Here is a 20,068-nt window from a genome sequence, read left to right on the forward strand (position 1 = left end):
AACCACAATTCGACAAGTAATTATCACGAAACACATTTTAATGCTTTTTTTGAAATAATGTGGCTGAGTTACGATGCGTAGGAGGATAGTGGCTAGCCCTCCATCCCACGCCAGCCAATAGCAGAATAAGGTTCCATGTAAGGCGACATTTTATATCAACAGTATATACTTAGGTCTAAATTTAATATTATCGGCTAATGTTTGTTATTTTTCATTTAATAAATACTTTTCGCGCTTTCTATTTCTCAAGCGATTAATATAGTTTCTTTTTTTTACTATGGTTTCTTAACATTTTACAAACAGGTTTCGTTCCTATGTTTCGCGGCATTTGCTTACTCGGAAGAATCGGAGCTGTTTACTCCAACAACCGTGTTTGTTTCCTTGCGTCTCTTCACTATCATCAGTTATCCTATATCCGCAATTCCAGAAGTCATAAATGCTGTAATAATGGTGAATATTTCATTTGAACAGAAAATCATTTTACAAAAATAACTCTGAAATACTATCGAAGGTATATGTTTCTTTGGGTCGAATCAATAAAGTTCTCGGCGGTGAAGTGCTGACGCCATACGTTCAAAAAGAGAGGATACACAATGGAGATGACATAAAAAAGGGTACGTGTGCTCGTATAATTAAAATAAATAAATTAATAACCAAATACCCCATAATTTTATGTTTCTAGTTGTTGAAGTTGTGAAAGGTGTCTTTTCGTGGGATAAAAACCTCGAGCCCGTCTTGAGAAATATTAACTTGGAAATCCCCAAAGGAGCGCTGGTGGCAGTCGTCGGCAAAGTTGCGTCCGGAAAGTCTTCGTTGGTGTCGGCCATTCTGGGTGAAATGGACAAATTAGACGGAGAAGTTATAGTTCAGGTTGATTTATAAATACGCAATATTAAAATTCTTTATTGGATCCATCAAATTAGGCTTATATGGAAATTTTATTGAAGGTGTTACAACCTTTAGGGCTAAACTTGCCTTTGACCCTTATTCGATGACAAGAATGTATCGAGGCTCGGTTAAATTCGTGGTGTTTATCAAATCAGAGCTACGGGGCATTGGTGTAGACAAGGGGGGTTTCCGGGCCCATACCTTTGACTGAACTAATTTTCCACCCTCTTCTCGACCTCCTCTTAATATTCACATACTTCGACCCCCCCCCCAACTTTGTCGATTTTCTGGCTACGCCACTGCGATGGGGTGAAATAAGAAGGAAAGGCATCCGGAGTGGTTTGAAATCAGAATGCAAACTCTTTTTCTATAATGATCCGTGGTTATTAAGTCGTATTTTGATCCGTAATTATTGTTACTGTACATTAGGAACAAGCGGGGGAATACGAGAGTGACTTTTGAATTGACCTTTGTTCGATCGACATGGTCTTGACTCTATAAACACGAGAAGTGGCGCTTCTGTTCATTATTAGGGTAACGTGGAAGCGGGTCGGGGAGCTGCGAATTTAAAAATGTCTCTATGGAATTTTGGTTAAAGTCCCACTACTTTTTGGGGTACATTCCTTTCTTTATTGAGCCACAGAAGGCGGTGGAAGTATTCGTGCTTGGGTGGAAGGAAGGGATAACCGATGGTCATTTGATGTAGAGAATAAATCAATAATAAATTACATAAGGCTCTAAAGCTATTTAACTTTAATTCATTATAATCGATTTTAATTAAGGCATGGAAGCGGACTTCAGCCTAAGGTGGTGCCTAAATATTATAATTATTATGATGCAAAATTGAATAACGTTTATAAGCGGAGTTTTTCTATCAATGATTGGATTATATTTCTAAGAAAATTATTGCTTTTAACATTCAGATTTATTTCGTATTACTATTGGAAAGAAAATTAATATAATTAAGATGGACAAAATAAGGTTTGTTTTTACCTTCCAATTACCACGGCTTTTCAATCTCTGGATAGATGGTTCTTTTATGGACTCGAGAGAACCGTTTAAGGAATTGAAAATGAACCCATCACGGTACCAGATTAAACCATTTATGGGATTAATGACGAGCCCCTAAGGTTTAAAAAAACCTTTGGAAAATCGGTTTTACGTAGAACAATTATGGTCATACAATAAAGGACCTCGGTTGATTACTCTTATTTTCGAAGCTTGTAAAATATATCGTTTTTTTCTGAATCGTTTTCTTTAAAGTAAGAAATTATGTTAAATTACGAAAACTATGCTGTAGCTATAAATGTTAATATATATTAATGTTAAATATGTATTTATTTGAACTAGGGCTCGGTGGCTTACGTTCCTCAACAAGCTTGGATTCAAAACACGACTCTCAAGAACAACGTCATCTTCTATCAAGCAATGGACAGAGCCAAGTACGAAAGGATCATAGAAGCGTGCGCTTTGGACGAGGACATTGACATCTTACCAGCCTTTGATGACACAGAAATTGGCGAGAAAGTAAGCGACATTTCACGAACGAATTTACACGATGGTTTCATTTCTCTTACACAAAGAGGGAAGGGCCAAAGTAGCTTAATTTTCTTTCTTTAAGCGGCAATCTGTGACAGTGTAAAAATACGTCCATGGTCAGTGCTGTCGCTAGTTCTATGAACCCGGGGGTCGACTCAAGGCTAGCACACATTTTCGAAATAAGTAGCGAACCCAGAGGGGGACAGGTGAGAGGTTTCCCTTTATATCCTCCGGAATCACATTGATTGTTTCACATTTTAATCCCAGCTTCCCAGCCTTAAAAACCTATGGTTTAAATAAGAATGATCAACACAATAATACATTCATGATGCTATATCATATTTAGATTTTCGAGTGCAGAAGACTTTTTTGTTATAAGCCTATTAATTTTTAAGATATCAGTCCCCGAAGTATTAACTACTGAAACAAATAGTTTTATTTTAATTTCTTTGCCAAAAAGCAATTAACGTGCAACATGTAGTGATACAGCTTAATTGTCTATCTAAAACTACACCGCTAAGACTAATTCAAAAACAAACGAATCCCCATAAAATCTAACCAACTAAATTACAAAATAAATTGAGTGGAACTATACCGACGTACTAGAGGCACGACTAATGTTATTATTTTGGTCGACGGACGTTGGATTTTAACTGGGCATTATCAAAACCACAGAATGGATTACGACGATATGCAGTGGTTAGACGAAACCGACACGGTGCGAAGTTATAACACGAGCAGAGATACTGCAGTTGTGGCTTTTTCGGCGTGTACTTGTGCAAACGACCAAGTTTACGCGATTGTACTCAATGAAAACAATGCTCCTCTTTCATCTATCCTTTAAAATACGGGGTGTTCCAAATTGCGTGATCCGGAAATTTTTCTCTAACACCATTTGCTATAGAAATCTGAATTTTTCAGGATTTACTTTTACGTCGGGAAGGCGTTGTTCTGTAATTTCAGAAAAAAATTAACGATCCTAATTTTTTTATAAGTGATTGTTTAACATTTATTTAAAAATTTGTAGAGCATACTTTAAAAAACATATTTATAACGTTGGTTCGGTCAGAAAAGCTAATTTTTCACTAAGATTTGTCTTACAAAAAAAGTAAGGAATAGGTATTTGGTCAGAAAACTATCCAAGTAATGTTCGAATCTTAAAAATGTTTATTTAAAAAAAATATAGTAAACAGTGTTGTTTATTTCTTAACTTTAATTAATTATTTCAAAAACAAGTTCAGTTTAATATCTTATAAGACAGCGAAAAAATAGAACAAACTTTTAAACCTCGATTCCAAAGCAGCGTACATTGTTTATAAACTAACTTTGACGCTCAATTAATGAATTTAACTTATCAAAATGTTTCTCTTAGCACTTTCAACAAAATTTGTTAGTAACAGCAATTGTTCTTCATTTTGTGCCTTATCATTTCCGTTAAGCTCTAGTGGCGTAGACAAGGGGGCTTCCGCGTCCCCTTTGGGCGTACCTTTGACTTTACTTAATGTCCACCCCCTTATCGACCCCTCCGAACCTTTACATAGAATGAACCCCTCCTAGGCAGATTTTAGACTACGCAACTGTTACGCGTAAGTTCCAAAAATATAAATCTTAAATTATTTGTTATGGAAAATAAGCGTCTTGATTAAACTTCATATTAATATAATTATTATGGAAAACTAAAAATAATTATTACGTGGTGCTTGATCATCAACCAGGGACTAATTTCCAGGAAGTTATAGGATTACTTCGGAATGTTTTCTAGGCTGGTTGATGATGGATACTGAAATTATTGCTTTCTTGAAGTACGTAATTATATCACTAACCTATTTTGTTATTAAATCACTTCCAAACGCCGCAACCTCTCCTAAGTGTATAACGATTCAATTTTCCCGGATTTAAACGCTCAAAATAAATCATGTTCTCCCACCGGTAGGTACAAAACCCACTGACAACACGGTTACTAAAATATAAATACATACTACGCTGTAAAAATTACCGTTTCGTGGGTACATTTAAACCACTTTTGATTTATTAATTAAACGCAAAAATTGTAAAACCGAAACGGTTTTTGAATAACCTATAAAAAATTGCATACTGGACTTAACAATTTCTTATTGGTAAGCTCTAAATTGCCTAACTTAGTTCCTTCCTAGAAAACCAATTAATTTCAAGAAAATATTATTTGAATGTTCTTTCGTATAAACGGCGCCCCATACACAATTTGGTAAAAATCCAATTGATTTTTATTTTATACTTGGGAATTCGAAACCGAAATATTAGTATTGTTTCCTTTAGTTTTCTCGACAAATGAGAAGATCAACGCCTTGAAAAAGTGGTTTTGTTGGCTCGAAGTCCACCGTCATATATATTCTAATTGAGTATCTAATTTTGTTGGAAAGAGATGTGCTTCAAAGCTGTCAACAAGCTTATATCTAGAAAGAGATTAGAATTAAATTACTATTTAAATGAAAGCCAGATTTGCTGTCATTTTTTCAGTTTTAATTGAGACTAAAATATGCATTATTTTTGCAGTTGAAGTTAAGACTAAATAATGCATTATTTTTGCAGTTTAAATTAAGATAAAAATATGCATTATTTTTGCAGTTTAAATTGAGACTATCTTATGCATTATTTTTGCAGTTTAAGTTACGACTAAAATATGCATTATGTTTGCAGTTTAAATTGAGACTAACATGCATTATTTTTGCAGTTTAAATTGAGACTATCTTATGCATTATTTTGCATAAAATTGAGACTAAAATTAATATTATATTTGCAGCTAATAATAAAATTAAAATAACCCTAGTAATATACGCTTAAATTTATTCTGAAACAAGCCTTCTTTTTCATCTTAAACAAGACTTAATTTAGAGGAGGAATATCAGACTTAAATTAAACTTAAATTAACCGTTATTAGGAGTCTAAAATAAGACTCCCAGAGCTGAAATAAATCGAAAATAAGGATGTATTTGAAACTGTGGCAGTTTCAAAAATTCTTAGACAAGTTTAATTTTTGTAACTTGTTTGAAACTTAAACAAACCAAAATATAGCAATCTTAAATAAGTCTCGATTTTCATTTCAAATATGAATGAATCTACTCTGAAACCCGGGTGTATTTGGGACTGTAGCAGCTTAAAAGCAGTCTGTTTTTATACTAAAAAATACAACTTTGATTTTGGTAAGGGAATATTCACCCGAGGTTTAGCGGACAGGGTCGTCACAATATTGATAATATACTATTATTGCGTACTTCGTTGCGTACTCCCGTGCGAGCATCAGACGTGCAAGTATTTACCTGGGTCTAGCAACGAGTCATATCTGTAGAGATCTTCACGTTGACATCTTTCATACTTACTCTTCCAAACGCTACATGACGCAGACATGACACGGCGCTTAGAGTTCTGCAACTGGATTATGGGTATGTCCGACGAATCCTCTGTTATTCATCGTCGACTCTTGGTGTCTGACGAATTTTCATTTTTGAGGGACGGGCCATTTAATCACCAAAACAACCACGTATGAAATGACGTGAACAGCAGAAATTGTAATTTAATGTTGGCAGGTCTGGTAGGCGATAGTCTTATTGATCCATTCTTTCTTCCAAATCACGTAAATGGCCAAACTTATTTATCGTTCCTTCAAAACAAGCTAGCGGAGGAACTGGGCGAGATTCCGTCCACCGATTTCAAACGCCTATCGGAATGTTGACAATTATCTAAACGCCAGATTTCCAGATAAATGGATTTGAAGAAGTGGTCCTGTAAGTTGGCCTCCGCGTTAACATGACCTAACATCATGTGAAGTTTTCCTTTGAGGCTTCCTATAGGCCCACGCATACCAGACACTCGTGGCAAGTGAGGAAGAATAACAACCACGAATTGAGAAAGCGGGCCGTCTAGTAACTTCTGACATGATCCAAAGAATAAATCGTTACATGATTTATCATTTATAATTAATAGTTATTCTTACGAGAAAAACATTATGCTTACAATTTTCTGATAAAATAGCTATTGCCTTCTGCTACCAATTATTTTCATTCAAGACGTCGTATCTTAGTGAAAAATTAGCCTGTTTCGACCAACCCAACGTTACTATAAGGTTTTAGAGTATGTTCTACAAATTTCATATTGAATCTTTTGAACTAGCACATATTGGTTACATTTTTTTATCAAACGTGAATAGTTAATCCTGAATATTTTAGATAATTTTAGTAAATGGTTTTTGGTTTAAAAATGCCGGATTGCACAATTTCGAACATCCTGTATAACCCTAGAGGCAAAAGCGGGTTACACGCATTTTCAAAAATCAAAAGGGGTATTCTTGAAATGTTTTAAAATTATTGTTTTTGAATTTCTTGATTTTAAAGTGGTATAGGTATTTTCTTCGACACTTCTATCTAATTGACACCCGGTTCAACAGCCGCCTTTGAATATTCTTAATACTTCTCTTATAACATTTGATACTAGTAAATACTGCTTTAAAAAAGCAGTCCTAAGAGTCTGAGATCTAAAAACACAACAGACTTCATCGTAAACGTATTTGTTTTCTTTGGACTATGTAAATCAAAAGCCCAAAAATTGGTCTATAGAAGTAGGATGGAGGCGCAAATGATTGTTGGTGAACAGTTTGGAACTACAAACGTTTTCTGACAGTTCTTTAAAACGGACACTTTTGGATCGGCTAATGGTCAAGTGACCTCATATGTTGTTTCAATAATTTACGATTTGTTTAATCATATTAAAATTGGACACAGTTATAAGTATAACGGTTTCTTAATAAAAAATATTAAAATATTTAATTAAAATTTACAATTCCTTACTTTCGTAATGAAATGTGAAACAATAACCTTTAGGTATCATGAGCGAGAAGGCTCAAGCCCCCTTGTCCCACTTGTTCCGGTGACCCTGTCAGTGGTTGATCTGCTGCTAATACATCTATATCATTACGGAAGTATAAAGCGTTATCGAAGTTAATTAATTACATTTTAATCACTCTTTCAACAAATTAATGTCAATATTTTAATGTTTTTATTTTAAACACATGTTTTGATAGTTATATTGCATTTGCTTTGAAAATTCTAACCCTACAGAAATGTTAAGTTGAAATTTGTGTTATAACACGAACCGTTCTATTTTTCTTAAAAGTTGAGAAGATAGATCTGAACCTAGTTTTTCTTAAAAGTTGAGAAGATAGATCTGAACCTAGTTTTTCTTAAAAGTTGAGAAGATAGATCTGAACCTAGTTTTTCTTAAAAGTTGAGAAGATAGATCTGAACCTAGTTTTTCTTAAAAGTTGAGAAGATAGATCTGAACCTAGTTTTTCTTAAAAGTTGAGAAGATAGATCTGAACCTAGTTTTTCTTAAAAGTTGAGAAGATAGATCGGAACCTAGTTTTTCTTAAAAGTTGAGAAGATAGATCGGAACCTAGTTTTTCTTAAAAGTTGAGAAGATAGATCTGAACCTAATATTTCTTAAAAGTTGAGAAGATAGATCTAAACTTTATGTTCTTAAAAGTTGAAAAGATAGAACTGAACCTAATTGTTCTTAAAAGTTGAGAAGATAGATCTGAACCTAATTGTTCTTAAAAGTTGAGAAGATAAATCTAAACCTAATTGTTTTTAAAAGTTGAGAAGATAGAACTGAACTTAATTTTTCTTAAAAGTTGAGAAGCTACATCTGAACCTAATTGTTCTTAAAAGTTGATAAGATAGATCTAAACCTACTAACAATGCCGTATTTATTCAGAACGCGTCGTAATTTTCTATGATCTAACAGTGATCAAGGTTCGGGAAATAAAAATTAATAATAATTTAAAAGCCCAAGTCCATAAATTATCTTGATTCTAGTGATTTCGAAAGCACTAAAGTGAGCGATAATTTCATTAGCTTAACTCTATATGAAGAAATTTGTTTTAAACTGTCAACCGCCCGAAAGAGTCTTTATTGTAATTGTGTTCATCTTTGTAAAGACGTCTGACGAACATATTTTAAAGAAGAAAAAATGAAAAGAGCCACTTTACAAGTGTTATTTAACGAATATTGAAAATAATAATATTAAAGTAGCTTTGTAAAGACTATAGAATAGATCCAATTTTCTTGACGAAGGAGCTCTGCAAAATTGATGTAATTGTCGGTTGCAGTAATTATTGAAAGTGATTCAAGGTTACTTTTTACTTTTTCCTCATAGGGTATAAATTTGAGCGGCGGTCAGAAGCAACGGGTCAGTTTGGCCAGAGCTGTTTATTTGGACAGAGACATTTACCTTCTGGACGATCCTCTGGGTGCAGTGGATGCTCATACTGGAAAGCACATCTTCAACCGACTGATTGGACCAAATGGACTGCTTAAACACAAGGTGATCTACCTTGTTTCCGGTGACACATATTTTTGCTTTGAAAGGCGGCACAATAAATTTCGATTTCACCGTAGCCGGTGCTAAGTAGACAAAGAGTAATGATTTTGTTTTCTTCACTTTTTGGTCACTCTCAGTGTGCTTTGGTAATAAATGCTATTTCAATCGTCGTAATACTAATATTATATTTCAATTTCAAATTCTTATTTCAATTTCAAATTCTTATTTCAATTTCAAATTGTTATTTCAATTTCAAATTGTTATTTCAATTTCAAATTCTTATTTCAATTTCAAATTCTTATTTCAATTTCAAATTCTTATTTCAATTTCAAATTGTTATTTTAATTTCAAATTCTTATTCTTACTTCAATTTCAAATTCTTACTTCAATTTCAAATTCTTATTTCAATTTCAAATTCTTATTTCAATTTCAAATTCTTATTTGAATTTCAAATTCTTATTTCAATTTCCAATTCTTATTTCAATTTCAAATTCTTATTTCAATTTCAAATTGTTATTTCAATTTCAAATTCTTATTCTTACTTTAATTTCAAATTCTTACTTCAATTTCAAATTCTTATTTCAATTTCAAATTCTTATTTCAATTTCAAATTCTTATTTTAATTTCAAATTCTTATTTCAATTTCAAATTCTTATTTCAATTTCAAATTCTTATTTCAATTTCAAATTCTTATTTCAATTTCAAATTCTTATTTCAATTTCATGTTCTTATTTTAATTTCAAATTCGTGTTATTTGTGCATTTATTTGATAAAAACTAAATGACCGATATATGTAATTTTCCAAAATTTTGAATTCCTTTACTCATACGATAACGTCTAAGACTATTGTATAATCAACTGTTGTTAATACTACTTAGATAACCCTTAACCTCCATCAATTTTAAATATATTTAAGTTCATAAAATCTACATTTTCTTTTAGGGCTACAGAAATTTGAAAAAAAAAATGGTTCTTTTAGCCACTTAGCAATCGACAGTTTTGGACTCTACAACTTGATATCTATTGGTAGCCCTGGAGATAAATGTTGCGAACAACAACCTTTTTCTAGGCAATACAATGTATTTTCGCTTTGTTTCAGACTAGAATTTTGGTGACGCACGATGTTTCGATTCTTTGGAAGGTCGACATGATGTTCGTCATCAAAGACGGCACGATCTCTGAAAGTGGAACCTATGAAAACATTTTCTCCAAAGAAAGCGATTTCAAGGATTTCCTCGTGGAATTTGCCAATGAAGAAAGCTTTAATTTGGCCCTGACAGAAAAAGATCGACCCTTCTACACGCCAAAATGGTATAGTTTAAATTCATTCCATCTTTAATGAAAATGATTAAAATTTAAACACCGTTTAATTGTGTTATCTAGGTGTTTTTAGTCTAGCAGCAGTAAGGTTAGACTGAGTTTGGCTATAAACTCCCAGAAACTTAAAAAAGTCACAAAATTGGAGCCACATTTATTAAGCGTTTCCAAGAGAACCTTTTTTTTAAAAATGCCCATGTGAGTTAAAAAATATATATCAGTAAAGTGACTAAAAGTTACTATGCCTTATAATAGGAAATACAAAAATACAGCATGAATACGCTCAAACGAGTAATTTTAATTTAACTTCCTTAAATTACTTTTAAAATATAACAGTAATTTACATTTATGTTAGTAAAGCAAAACAAGTTGGCAAGACAAAATATACCTTTCCTCGGAAGAGTTTGCCCTTGAGCGTATTAACTACTGGACACGGCACTCAACTTTTTCCCGCTATATTCAGAGCGTGCTCCTATATCCGACTGGTAGAATATCGAATCCAGGAATTTATTTGAACAAAATGGTTTTATTTATACAGAAGAGGTTTATTTAATTTGTATAACTTGGACGAAAAGTTGGAGTACGGAAGCTATAGCGTTCGATGGCGTCAGGACTCGTTGTAGAAACGGCTTATTAGACCATGGATTAACTAACTAAAGTATGTACCTCAGCCCGTAGATCTCCACCCTGAGATCGTGTTTGCATTTTGTAACCCTTTCTTTCGTAGCTTCCCCCTTTTCTCCCCTCTCGTGACTTATGTTTTTTGGGCCATACGGAAGTTGATTTCAAGCGACATCTACTGAGAATATTTGGCGGGTGACTTGGTGTCAAGGGCGTGGTTTGAATTTTTCCGTTACAGTATATTTTGAATTTAAAACAATAGATTGGTGAAGAACTTGTGACTTAAATGTAATAAGTAAGTATTTACTTTTTTCAGTTATAATGATGGTTTATTCCGGTAATACACATCAACCTTATTTTCTAGCCCACGAAAAATTTTAAAAAGCACAATTAGGCGAAAATTGTGTGCTTATAAAATGTGTAGGAGTGATACACGTAGGAGCCATAAGCCTCATATGAAAGAAATTACTTTTTTAACTTTCCATAAACCAAAACGGAATTTTGAGAAATGCAAGAAGTGGATAGAGTGGTTAGGGAGAGACGATTACCTTATGGAAAGGGTTGTTGGTGACACGTATCTATGTTCCAAACATTTGGTTGCAGAAAATGTACCTACAACGTTATTTCCTGATCCTATTCAGTCAAACGGTACATTGTCTCGGTATACCATAAATTTATGGTCTTATTACATATACTCTCTCACATTATAGGTACTTCAGTCCGTGAGCCAGGTGAAAATTCGACAATAAATTTTCTGACCAAACGAAAATAATATTTCTGTATACAGTAGTGTATCAGGAGTCAGGAACCATTTGCCGGCGCCCTCTAGCGCCCAGCTGTTAAAAATGGCGCCCCATTAAAGATGGCGTCGGAAACATATCTTCAAACGGTCGTATCTCAGTCGCCTAATATTGCAGATCAACGTGCAGTACCTTAAATTACAGATATTAATATATTCTTCAATTTATGGTTTGTACATTTTTATCGTTAATAGATTAGTTTGTCTGTTAAATTCAAAAAACCACATTTTTACTCCGTTATACATTTACGTTTGGCTTCCCCAGTACTAAACAGCGCCACCTAGATTTTTATTAACGAACACAATGTATTCTGTATGTAATTATCTTTATTTAAAGGTATTTCACTAGTCGCTAGTGTACTAATTAGTGGCAATACGATAATAAAAATCAAAGGGGGATGGCAGAATGTCGCTCTATTTTAGGAACGAAATTTTAAATATATTATATATTTTAAATTTATGAATATACAGTATACAATATTTAAAGTACAATCTAATTAGTCCTCATCGCTGTTGCATGAGTCACTGTCTTCATGACCTATGAAATCGACTTCAACATCATCCACCACGTTCGAACAGTTTGCCAATTTACACGCTGATGTACACTTCAGTCCGTTTAAAATGCATGTACATTCCATTGGTTTACATATTCTGGAGCATTTGCAAGCCATAAGACTTAAAACCGTCTCTGGGGCTGGTAAACCTGTCATGCAATTTATTTCCAGATTTCCTTCTTCGTCACATATCCAACCATGGCCATTTGTCGGGTTAGGAATATCAGGAAAATTTTCAAGGCTTCGTTTCCAAATACCAGCTTGATAATTTGCTCGACGAGTGTGTTGCTGTAATGTATCCAGACAAGGTGGCAGCTGTCCCGATTCCAAGTTACCCTTTTTAGCTTTGAAGATTTGATATCGAAGTGTATTGACTTTTTTTATTTTTGTGTTACTACAACACACTTGACAAGTTAGCTCTTCTAATCCAGCTACTGTTTCTTCAGAAATGTTCCAGTTGTCTCCAAGACCAGTAACGACAGACCTTAGCTTCTCATTTTTGGAAATAATTTTGAGCGCTTTCAATTTCCCCTGACCAGCCATTGAACTTACCGTATCGCATCCAGTAAAGCCATGTAAACCAAGTAGAGATTCGTCAAGTCAATTTCCGATAGCGTTGGATATCTTTGTAATATCCACCATTCTCACGCGAGACCGAGTTCCTCTTCTGATAAAAACGTTTGATTTTATCTGAGAGGAGAAAGTGAGAAATAAAACCAGAACGTCGGTATCATCGGAAATGCATATTAAAGTTGAATAATTTTTGAAAGCGTGTTGAGCGTGTAAAAGAAGGCGTGTATCAGCTTCCTCGTGACTACATCCCAGTTCCTCGATCTCTTTTATATAGTGTTTTGTTATTTTAAGGCATTTGTCTAAGCATGTGACGTACATAACCACGTCTCCGAGCAATTCTCTTCGATTTTGATCTTTCCAGCTTTCCGTTAAAAATTTTCTTAAATTGTTGTAGGTTTCGGTACATAACAAAAGGCGCCTCCAGTTTTTAATTTTGTGACTAGGTCGAATTTGGCTGAAGGACAAACTCTCCCTAGATCCTCTATTTACTCTCTCCGCGTTCTTAATAGAACGCTCTCTATAGACGTCGAATACTACGTCTATCCGTTTGCTGTTTTTAGCAACGTGAAGAATCTGTTGGAAAATGTGGTTGGACAGCTCTTCGATCGTATGGTTCTCCCCTTGAAGTTTCTGGATAAGGGCCATTGCATCAATTAGTGAAGCATTCGATGAATGTATTACTTCAGCTGGAGCTACTTTGTCTTCTAGATACTTCCCCAGAGCAGCTTTGTTGGTCTTTTTGAGAGTGCCATCCGGATTTGCTAGAGTCCAGGGCAAAGGGCCTAACGGATGACTAAAAACTTCTTGCATATTAAGTTTTCGGTTATCAGCTATTAAAACCATATTGTCTATGGTCAGATTTAAGAACAATGTCTTAATTTTTTCCCTTAAAAATGTTCTTTTTCATCGAGCTGAATGTTTTTAAATTTACCTTTTTGATGGGGTCCTGAAATCCGGTTCTGGTTTTCAATCGATTTTCCAAAAATAATTGGTAAGCTTCGTCGTCTTTTCTCCCAGCGGAAATAAGGTCTTTAGAAACCTCACTCGTTGCTGCCGCCTCAGTAGAAAGACTTACGATGTCGCATGCAACGCCGCCAAAAGGATTGGTCTAGTTACTCTCTAGAAACTCGACGATAGAAGAAACGTCTTCTTCATCCCTTTTTATTCGACTTTTTCCCAAATCTGGGTGAGATATTCCTGGTTCTTGTAGAGAGATTTGTTCTCTCAACTGTCTCAACGCATCTGCTCTGAATTCGGCAGTAAGGTAATAACGGGAAACTGTTCCAGGTTTGAGACTAAAACCTGGAGTTGCACCAGCAGTTTGAGTATCTTTATTTACTCTCTCTTCGGTAGCCTGGTCAATAGCGATTCGGGCCAACGGGTTGTTTGGCCGAAGCTGAACTGAAAATCCGCCGTCGTAAAAATGTTCAAACAATTCCGGAAATGTTTTATTGAGCTGAGTCATTTGGCAGTAATAGAGCGACATTCTGCCATCCCCCTTTGATTTTTATTATCGTAGCACCACTAATAAGTACAATAGCGACTAGTGAAATACCTTAAAATAAAGATAATTAGATAAAGAATACATTGTGTTAAAAATCTAGGTGGCGCTGTTTAGTACTGGGGAAGCCAAACGTAGATGTATAACGGAGTAAAAATGTGGTTTTTTGAATTTAACAGACAAACTAATCTATAAACGATAAATATGTACAAAACATAAATTGAAGAATATATTAATATCTGTAATTTAAGGTACTGCACGTTGAGCTGCAATATTAGGCGACTGAGATACGACCGTTTTAAGATATGTTTCCGACGCCATCTTTAATGGGGCGCCATTTTTTAACAGCTGGGTGCTAGAGGGCGCCGGCAAACGGTTCCTGACTCCTGATACACTACTTTACACAGAAATTATATTTTCCTTTGGTCAGAAGATCTATTGTCGAATGGTCGATTTTAGGCACCTGGCTCACGGACTTAAACAAGTTTCAAATATCAAAGAACTAAAATCCAACCTAGACGAAAAACGTTATTAAATTAACCAAGGAACAAAAAATAGAAGTAGAAAATACAAAATTAACATTTATTAGAACGTTCACGAAACGTAAAATATATACCTGCGAGAAACTGTTTTCAAGACAGAAACCAACCCATTGTATTATAGGTCTTAAACAATCAAACATATACGGAAAACAAAAGTTAAAGCGAAAACAAAAACTATTAAATAAAAACTGCTTTTATTAAAGCAGTTGAACCTTTAAAGGGGAGTAGTTTAGATCTATGAAGGCGCAGATATTGAAAATGTTTTAGGTTTAGAAATATATTTTTTAAATAATTTCCATCAATTTTGCTCACTTAAGTATATTTTAAAATCCTTCCCTTAAATTTGAGCCTTGAAACTGTAACAGTAAACTGAGAAAATATTAAATTGTAAAGGAGTAAGCGTGTTTAGTTCTGAATTTTTTCTATTCTAATCGAAATATTTAAACCAATTTTTAAAATCGCGCGCAGTTAGCCATAGATAAAATACAAGGGCTGTATGATCAAGATCTAGAATGAAAAAGACAAAAATACGAGGTAGGCTACATTGCCTGATACGGCATCATATTTTTCAAATGGAAAGCTTATTTCTGGCGTGGATTTTCAATCGGATAGACCAAAGAATAAGGCTTTATATTCTTTGGATAGACGTCTGCTACGTAGTTGTAACTAGCTCGTGCAGATTTATTTTACAAATTAGTACTCGTAATGAGTTATCACCTAATTAATTTGCTTTTTTATATGTTAAATTAAAAATGTTGTATGAATATAAAAGAAATTAAACGGATAAAGGTTTTTGAAACGTTCTATGTAAGCTAATTATCTTGATGAATTTCATTGATGTTATATAAGACATCTACTAAATTCTATCTATCATAGTCTCCATTGTTTTTAAACTTTTCGTTTAAAGTAGAATCATGAATTAATTAACCTTATTAATCCATGGTAGAATTACACATAACAACACGGAGCTTTATATAGTTTTGACATGCCTAATGAAAATCTGAAGCTCCACACAAGTCGAGTAAGGGCTGGTAATAAAAAATGACTTAAGAGTTACATTAAAACAGCCATGTTTCTTTCTAGAAAGGTATATTAGAATTTATTGTTACTGGAAGAAAAACATATTTTCTAAGCCAAAGGGCAAGACACACAGCTCTCTTTGCACTGGCAGGCTCTCTCTATAGGAAGAGAATGGCATCTGTTGATCGTGAAAATAGAAGCTATAGTTACATCCAAATTTTATCTGTTAACTTGAACACAGTCTTGATTAAATTTATTGCAAATCTCTTTTATTTATGACTTTTTTCTATTTAGTTTCTGTTATATATGTTTATATACCAAGATATATACAATGATTTCAGTGTCACGTGATACAAAGTCACCCATGCTTTTTCCCATAGAGACAAAATCCCTCACAAAATGCCAGCCATTTAAAAAGGTACAGAGTGAAACCACTCTAAATTAAATGCTGTAATTTTACACGTAATCCTTTACATTTTAAAATTTTATCAGTTTACTGTTACAGTTTCAAGGCTCAAATTTAAGGGAAGGGTTTTAAAATATGTTAAAGGTGAGGAAAATTGATGGAAATTATTTTAAAAATATATTTCTCTTTTGAAAATTCCAAAAACAAAACTCTTTATCCTATAACATTTCCAATATCTGCGCCTTCATAGATCTCAACTATTCCCCCTTAAATCAACCTTTCAACTGCTATGATAAAATAATTTTTTATTTAATAGCTCTCCCTTTTCTCTACCTCACAGGGCATATTTTGCCTAAAATTTATAGAACAGATCAGTATTTTGCTGTAGGATAATTTACTATATTATTGAAGGTAATTAATAGTATTTAAAATAGTTGGAAATAGATTATACTCAACTTAACGTATAATTATTTATGTCAAATTGACTTCTAATTGTCCATTAGGGTTTAGATAAGAAGCTATACGTGTATAACTGGCTTTAGTGAGCAAGTTAAATATGTTAATTTTGTCAGACAACTAGTTAAAGAAATTTATTGGAATCCGATGATTCGTGGATGATCTTGAAGCAGCTGCGAGAGCGTGAATACCAGTGAAAGACACAAATCTCAGAGAAAACTGCTCTTGATTTCCCGGTGGAAGATTTTATTAAATCGAGTGCGAAACGTTTTATTTTACATCCCCATTAAAATTGACCCAGCGTTATGAGGCGTTAGATCATCTGGTATCGCCAATTGTAGAATTTCACAGACTGAATCCTTGGAATGTAGTTGGTTATTTTTCCATAAGGTCATTAATATTGAAATTGAAATACAAAGCTACTTGGATAGGTTTTTCTATTAAATAGACAATATTTTGACATTTACATTTTGTATTTATAGCATTTTGACATTAGAACTCAATGTGATAATGTAATATGAAAACTGAACAAGGGAAAACATTGTTACAGATCAGTTTCGTAATGAAATATTGATTAAAAATAGAGAATGAATACTCCTGCAAGAACCCTTATCTAATAATTAACATTTATGTACAATAGTTTATTTCGATAACAATGATGCGGAAGAAAGCTGGTAAAATTTGATAACAATGATGCGGCAAAAAGCTTGTAAAGATAATTTTTCCAAGACCAGCGAAATATTTCTTAAACCCACATCTCTACTGATCAAGTGATTAACATCCCCATGAGATGTGTCATACTAATTTTTATCTTTGAGGCGCCAATTTCAAAATTTTATTAATCGGTAAAGCCCTAAATAATTGACAATAGTTAACAATCATTAAAAATACTTAATAATAATAATAATTGATACTATATAATTAATTTACTGAGAGTTTTTGATACTGCAGCTCTGCATAAGTTTTTAAAAGTGAAATAAAATTAATTTTAAAAGATTATGGTTGTTTTAATAAACAATGTACACATTATTAAAAGCAGCACAACCAAATGAACCATTATCTTTAATAAATATGTTTAGTAATAATAGTTAGTACTATGTGATAGCTTACATTAAATATGTAAAAACTAATTGATTTATAATGATTAATTATTATGAAAGAAACTTTAGCTATTACCGTTTACGTACAGGGGTGCAAAGGCTTAAGTTTTTAAATGTGTATTACAAATTTACAATTAATTTAAACAAGCTTATGGTTATTTTATTTTTTAAATAATTATTTATGAATAATTAAATGCACCATTACCAATGTTATTTACAAATAATACGTTTATTAACACGAAAAGATTTAAAACTTTTAAGGTGGCACTGACCAAAACTTTTATTTTCAAACTTTGGAACATGGTTTCTCATGAACTTCCCAGCCGATAAGTAAAGCTGTCATGTCAAAAATGGTTTAATAAAGCAAAGCCATTGGTAGGCTTTTACCTACTGTCGAGTAAACCATGTAATGTCGATTATGAAGTGTTTTTTTTTTAAGTTCACAGTAATAACAAAGCCGTGTAGCTATCGCTAGCCTCCCTAATACTGAATCTTGTGCATGAAAATCGCTTAAAATAAAGTCTTAAAATTTTTAGCGACCTGGCTATTGATTCTCCTGCGCTTGGCTGTATTAATTTTAGCCATAGGAAATCGCACTGGCCCCTTAAATAAGAATGGCCTACCGGCCATTCTTAATAACTGAAAGCCCTAATAAAAACTGCGTGAACTCACCACGACAACAGCACGAAGCCGGTAAAAATTAATGCAAATAAAAAATCGTAGATATGAATTCTCCCTCACATTATGAACACTTTCAATAAACTAAATAAAGCAAGAAAAATTACCAATAGAAAAATATATAATAATAACCCAATCAAACAACTAGTTAATTCAAATACCTAGGAATCAAGAAAAAGTTCTTGCAAATACCTACAGTAATAAAAATTGTACTAGTAGAAATAAGCAATAAAAATATATAACAATAACCCAATCAAACAAAAAGGTAATTCAAATACTTACAAATTCAGGAAAAGTCAATTCAAATACTTACAAATTCAGGAAACGTCAATTAAAAAACTAACAAATTCAGGAAAAGTCAATCCAAATACCCACGGTATAAATATTGCAATATAAAAAACCAAAAACACCTTACCATTCCCGGCTTATAACGCACACAAAAATCCATTAACTAAACGACAGTGCGTAGCTCAATGTAAATAAAACCATCGTAACTACATTAATGAAAATGTATCACACATTTGAAGCTGATAAGAAAACGCTTAAAATAAATTACTAAGTTACGAGTCAAGTAAGCAAAACGAAAAATGCGCCTTGTATACCACTTGAAATTGTATTCATAAATAACCCATTTGACTTGAAAAGTAAATACCAATAGACAAAAAACTAACTATGTAAACCACCTACGGCTTTTACCCTTTAACCCTCTTTTCGCGCTTAAACCAGATTTGACATTCATAATTCCAAACGTAAAAAATTGTAAGACTATTAACTATAAATTAAAGCTTCCGCTTAAGCTGAGTTTTATATTTCAGTGAAGCGTAACATGTATCAATGGTTCTGTGGCAGAACGCTCACCTGTCGTGCAGAAGGGCTCGGTGTGGAATTTCGCACGATACAACTGCAAACAGACAATAAGACGAGTACCGTTAACATTTGGTGGAAGCCCTGCCATTTGGACATTGAGACTTTTCCCGTAACCCTCAGCTCACGTTCCATCCCAAAAGTCAATAACCACTTAGAGAGTAGTTACCCAGTACATAAAAAACACAAACACACATATCATTCAAAAACACGATACGAACGAACCGCTGCCTACGTTACGTAAGGCCCGTGCGCGCAATATGAGAGAGGGGATACTTTAAGAAACGCGAATTCTTGTTTTTTTTTCGGTAACTCTAAGTGAGATGGCTCTCCTCGCCAGCCAAATTTAAGGGATCATCTATATATTTAAAATTAATAGGTTTGAAAATCCAAGTGGGCATGCACAAATGATAATTTTTGTAAAGAATGCAAGAGATAATTTAAAATTTACACAACATAATAAATCGGCTAATATGAATCAGAATACAGTAAATTATAGTTTACCTACTTAAAGAATAATGAAGAGTTAGTTCCGACCATCATCAGGTCGCTAGCGTACCCTTAAAATTGACGATAACCCAGACGTCAGTCACGTCACAACTTTTTTTAAGGCGCGAAAAAGAGAATTTCGAATCGAACAGCGCTCATAGTGATAGAATGCGGCGAATGAAATTACCAAATAAAAATTGGAAAGGGGAGTCGTGCACGGCCCTTGATTAACGTAGGCAGCGAACAAACACACGACACAACACGACGATTCACGAGGAAACACAAGACACAATATACACGAATTTACGTAATGAAAAAAGCGCTTCCGTATTTCCAAAACCACGTTACCGCATAACTATGTACGCAAACC

The 20,068-nt window shown here is 33.6% G+C and overlaps 1 protein-coding gene across 2 annotated transcripts in view; it reads left to right on the forward strand.

Annotated features, from left to right (window-relative positions):
- The window catches only part of LOC149939179 (ATP-binding cassette sub-family C member 1-like), a 93,039-nt gene that overhangs the window by 60,562 nt on the left and 12,409 nt on the right, over positions 1-20,068 (forward strand). For both annotated transcript variants that reach the window (XM_090179776.1, XM_090179777.1), the window contains exons 12-17: positions 304-450; positions 512-614; positions 683-870; positions 2,239-2,415; positions 8,614-8,781; positions 9,878-10,089. In XM_090179776.1, coding sequence (XP_090035902.1) covers positions 304-450; positions 512-614; positions 683-870; positions 2,239-2,415; positions 8,614-8,781; positions 9,878-10,089 — 995 coding nt within the window. The remainder of the gene's footprint in view (positions 1-303; positions 451-511; positions 615-682; positions 871-2,238; positions 2,416-8,613; positions 8,782-9,877; positions 10,090-20,068) is intronic.

The sequence above is a fragment of the Leiobunum rupestre genome, chromosome 6 (assembly GCF_980474605.1).
Source record: "Leiobunum rupestre chromosome 6, qqLeiRupe1.1.hap1, whole genome shotgun sequence".
NCBI lineage: Eukaryota > Metazoa > Arthropoda > Arachnida > Opiliones > Sclerosomatidae > Leiobunum > Leiobunum rupestre.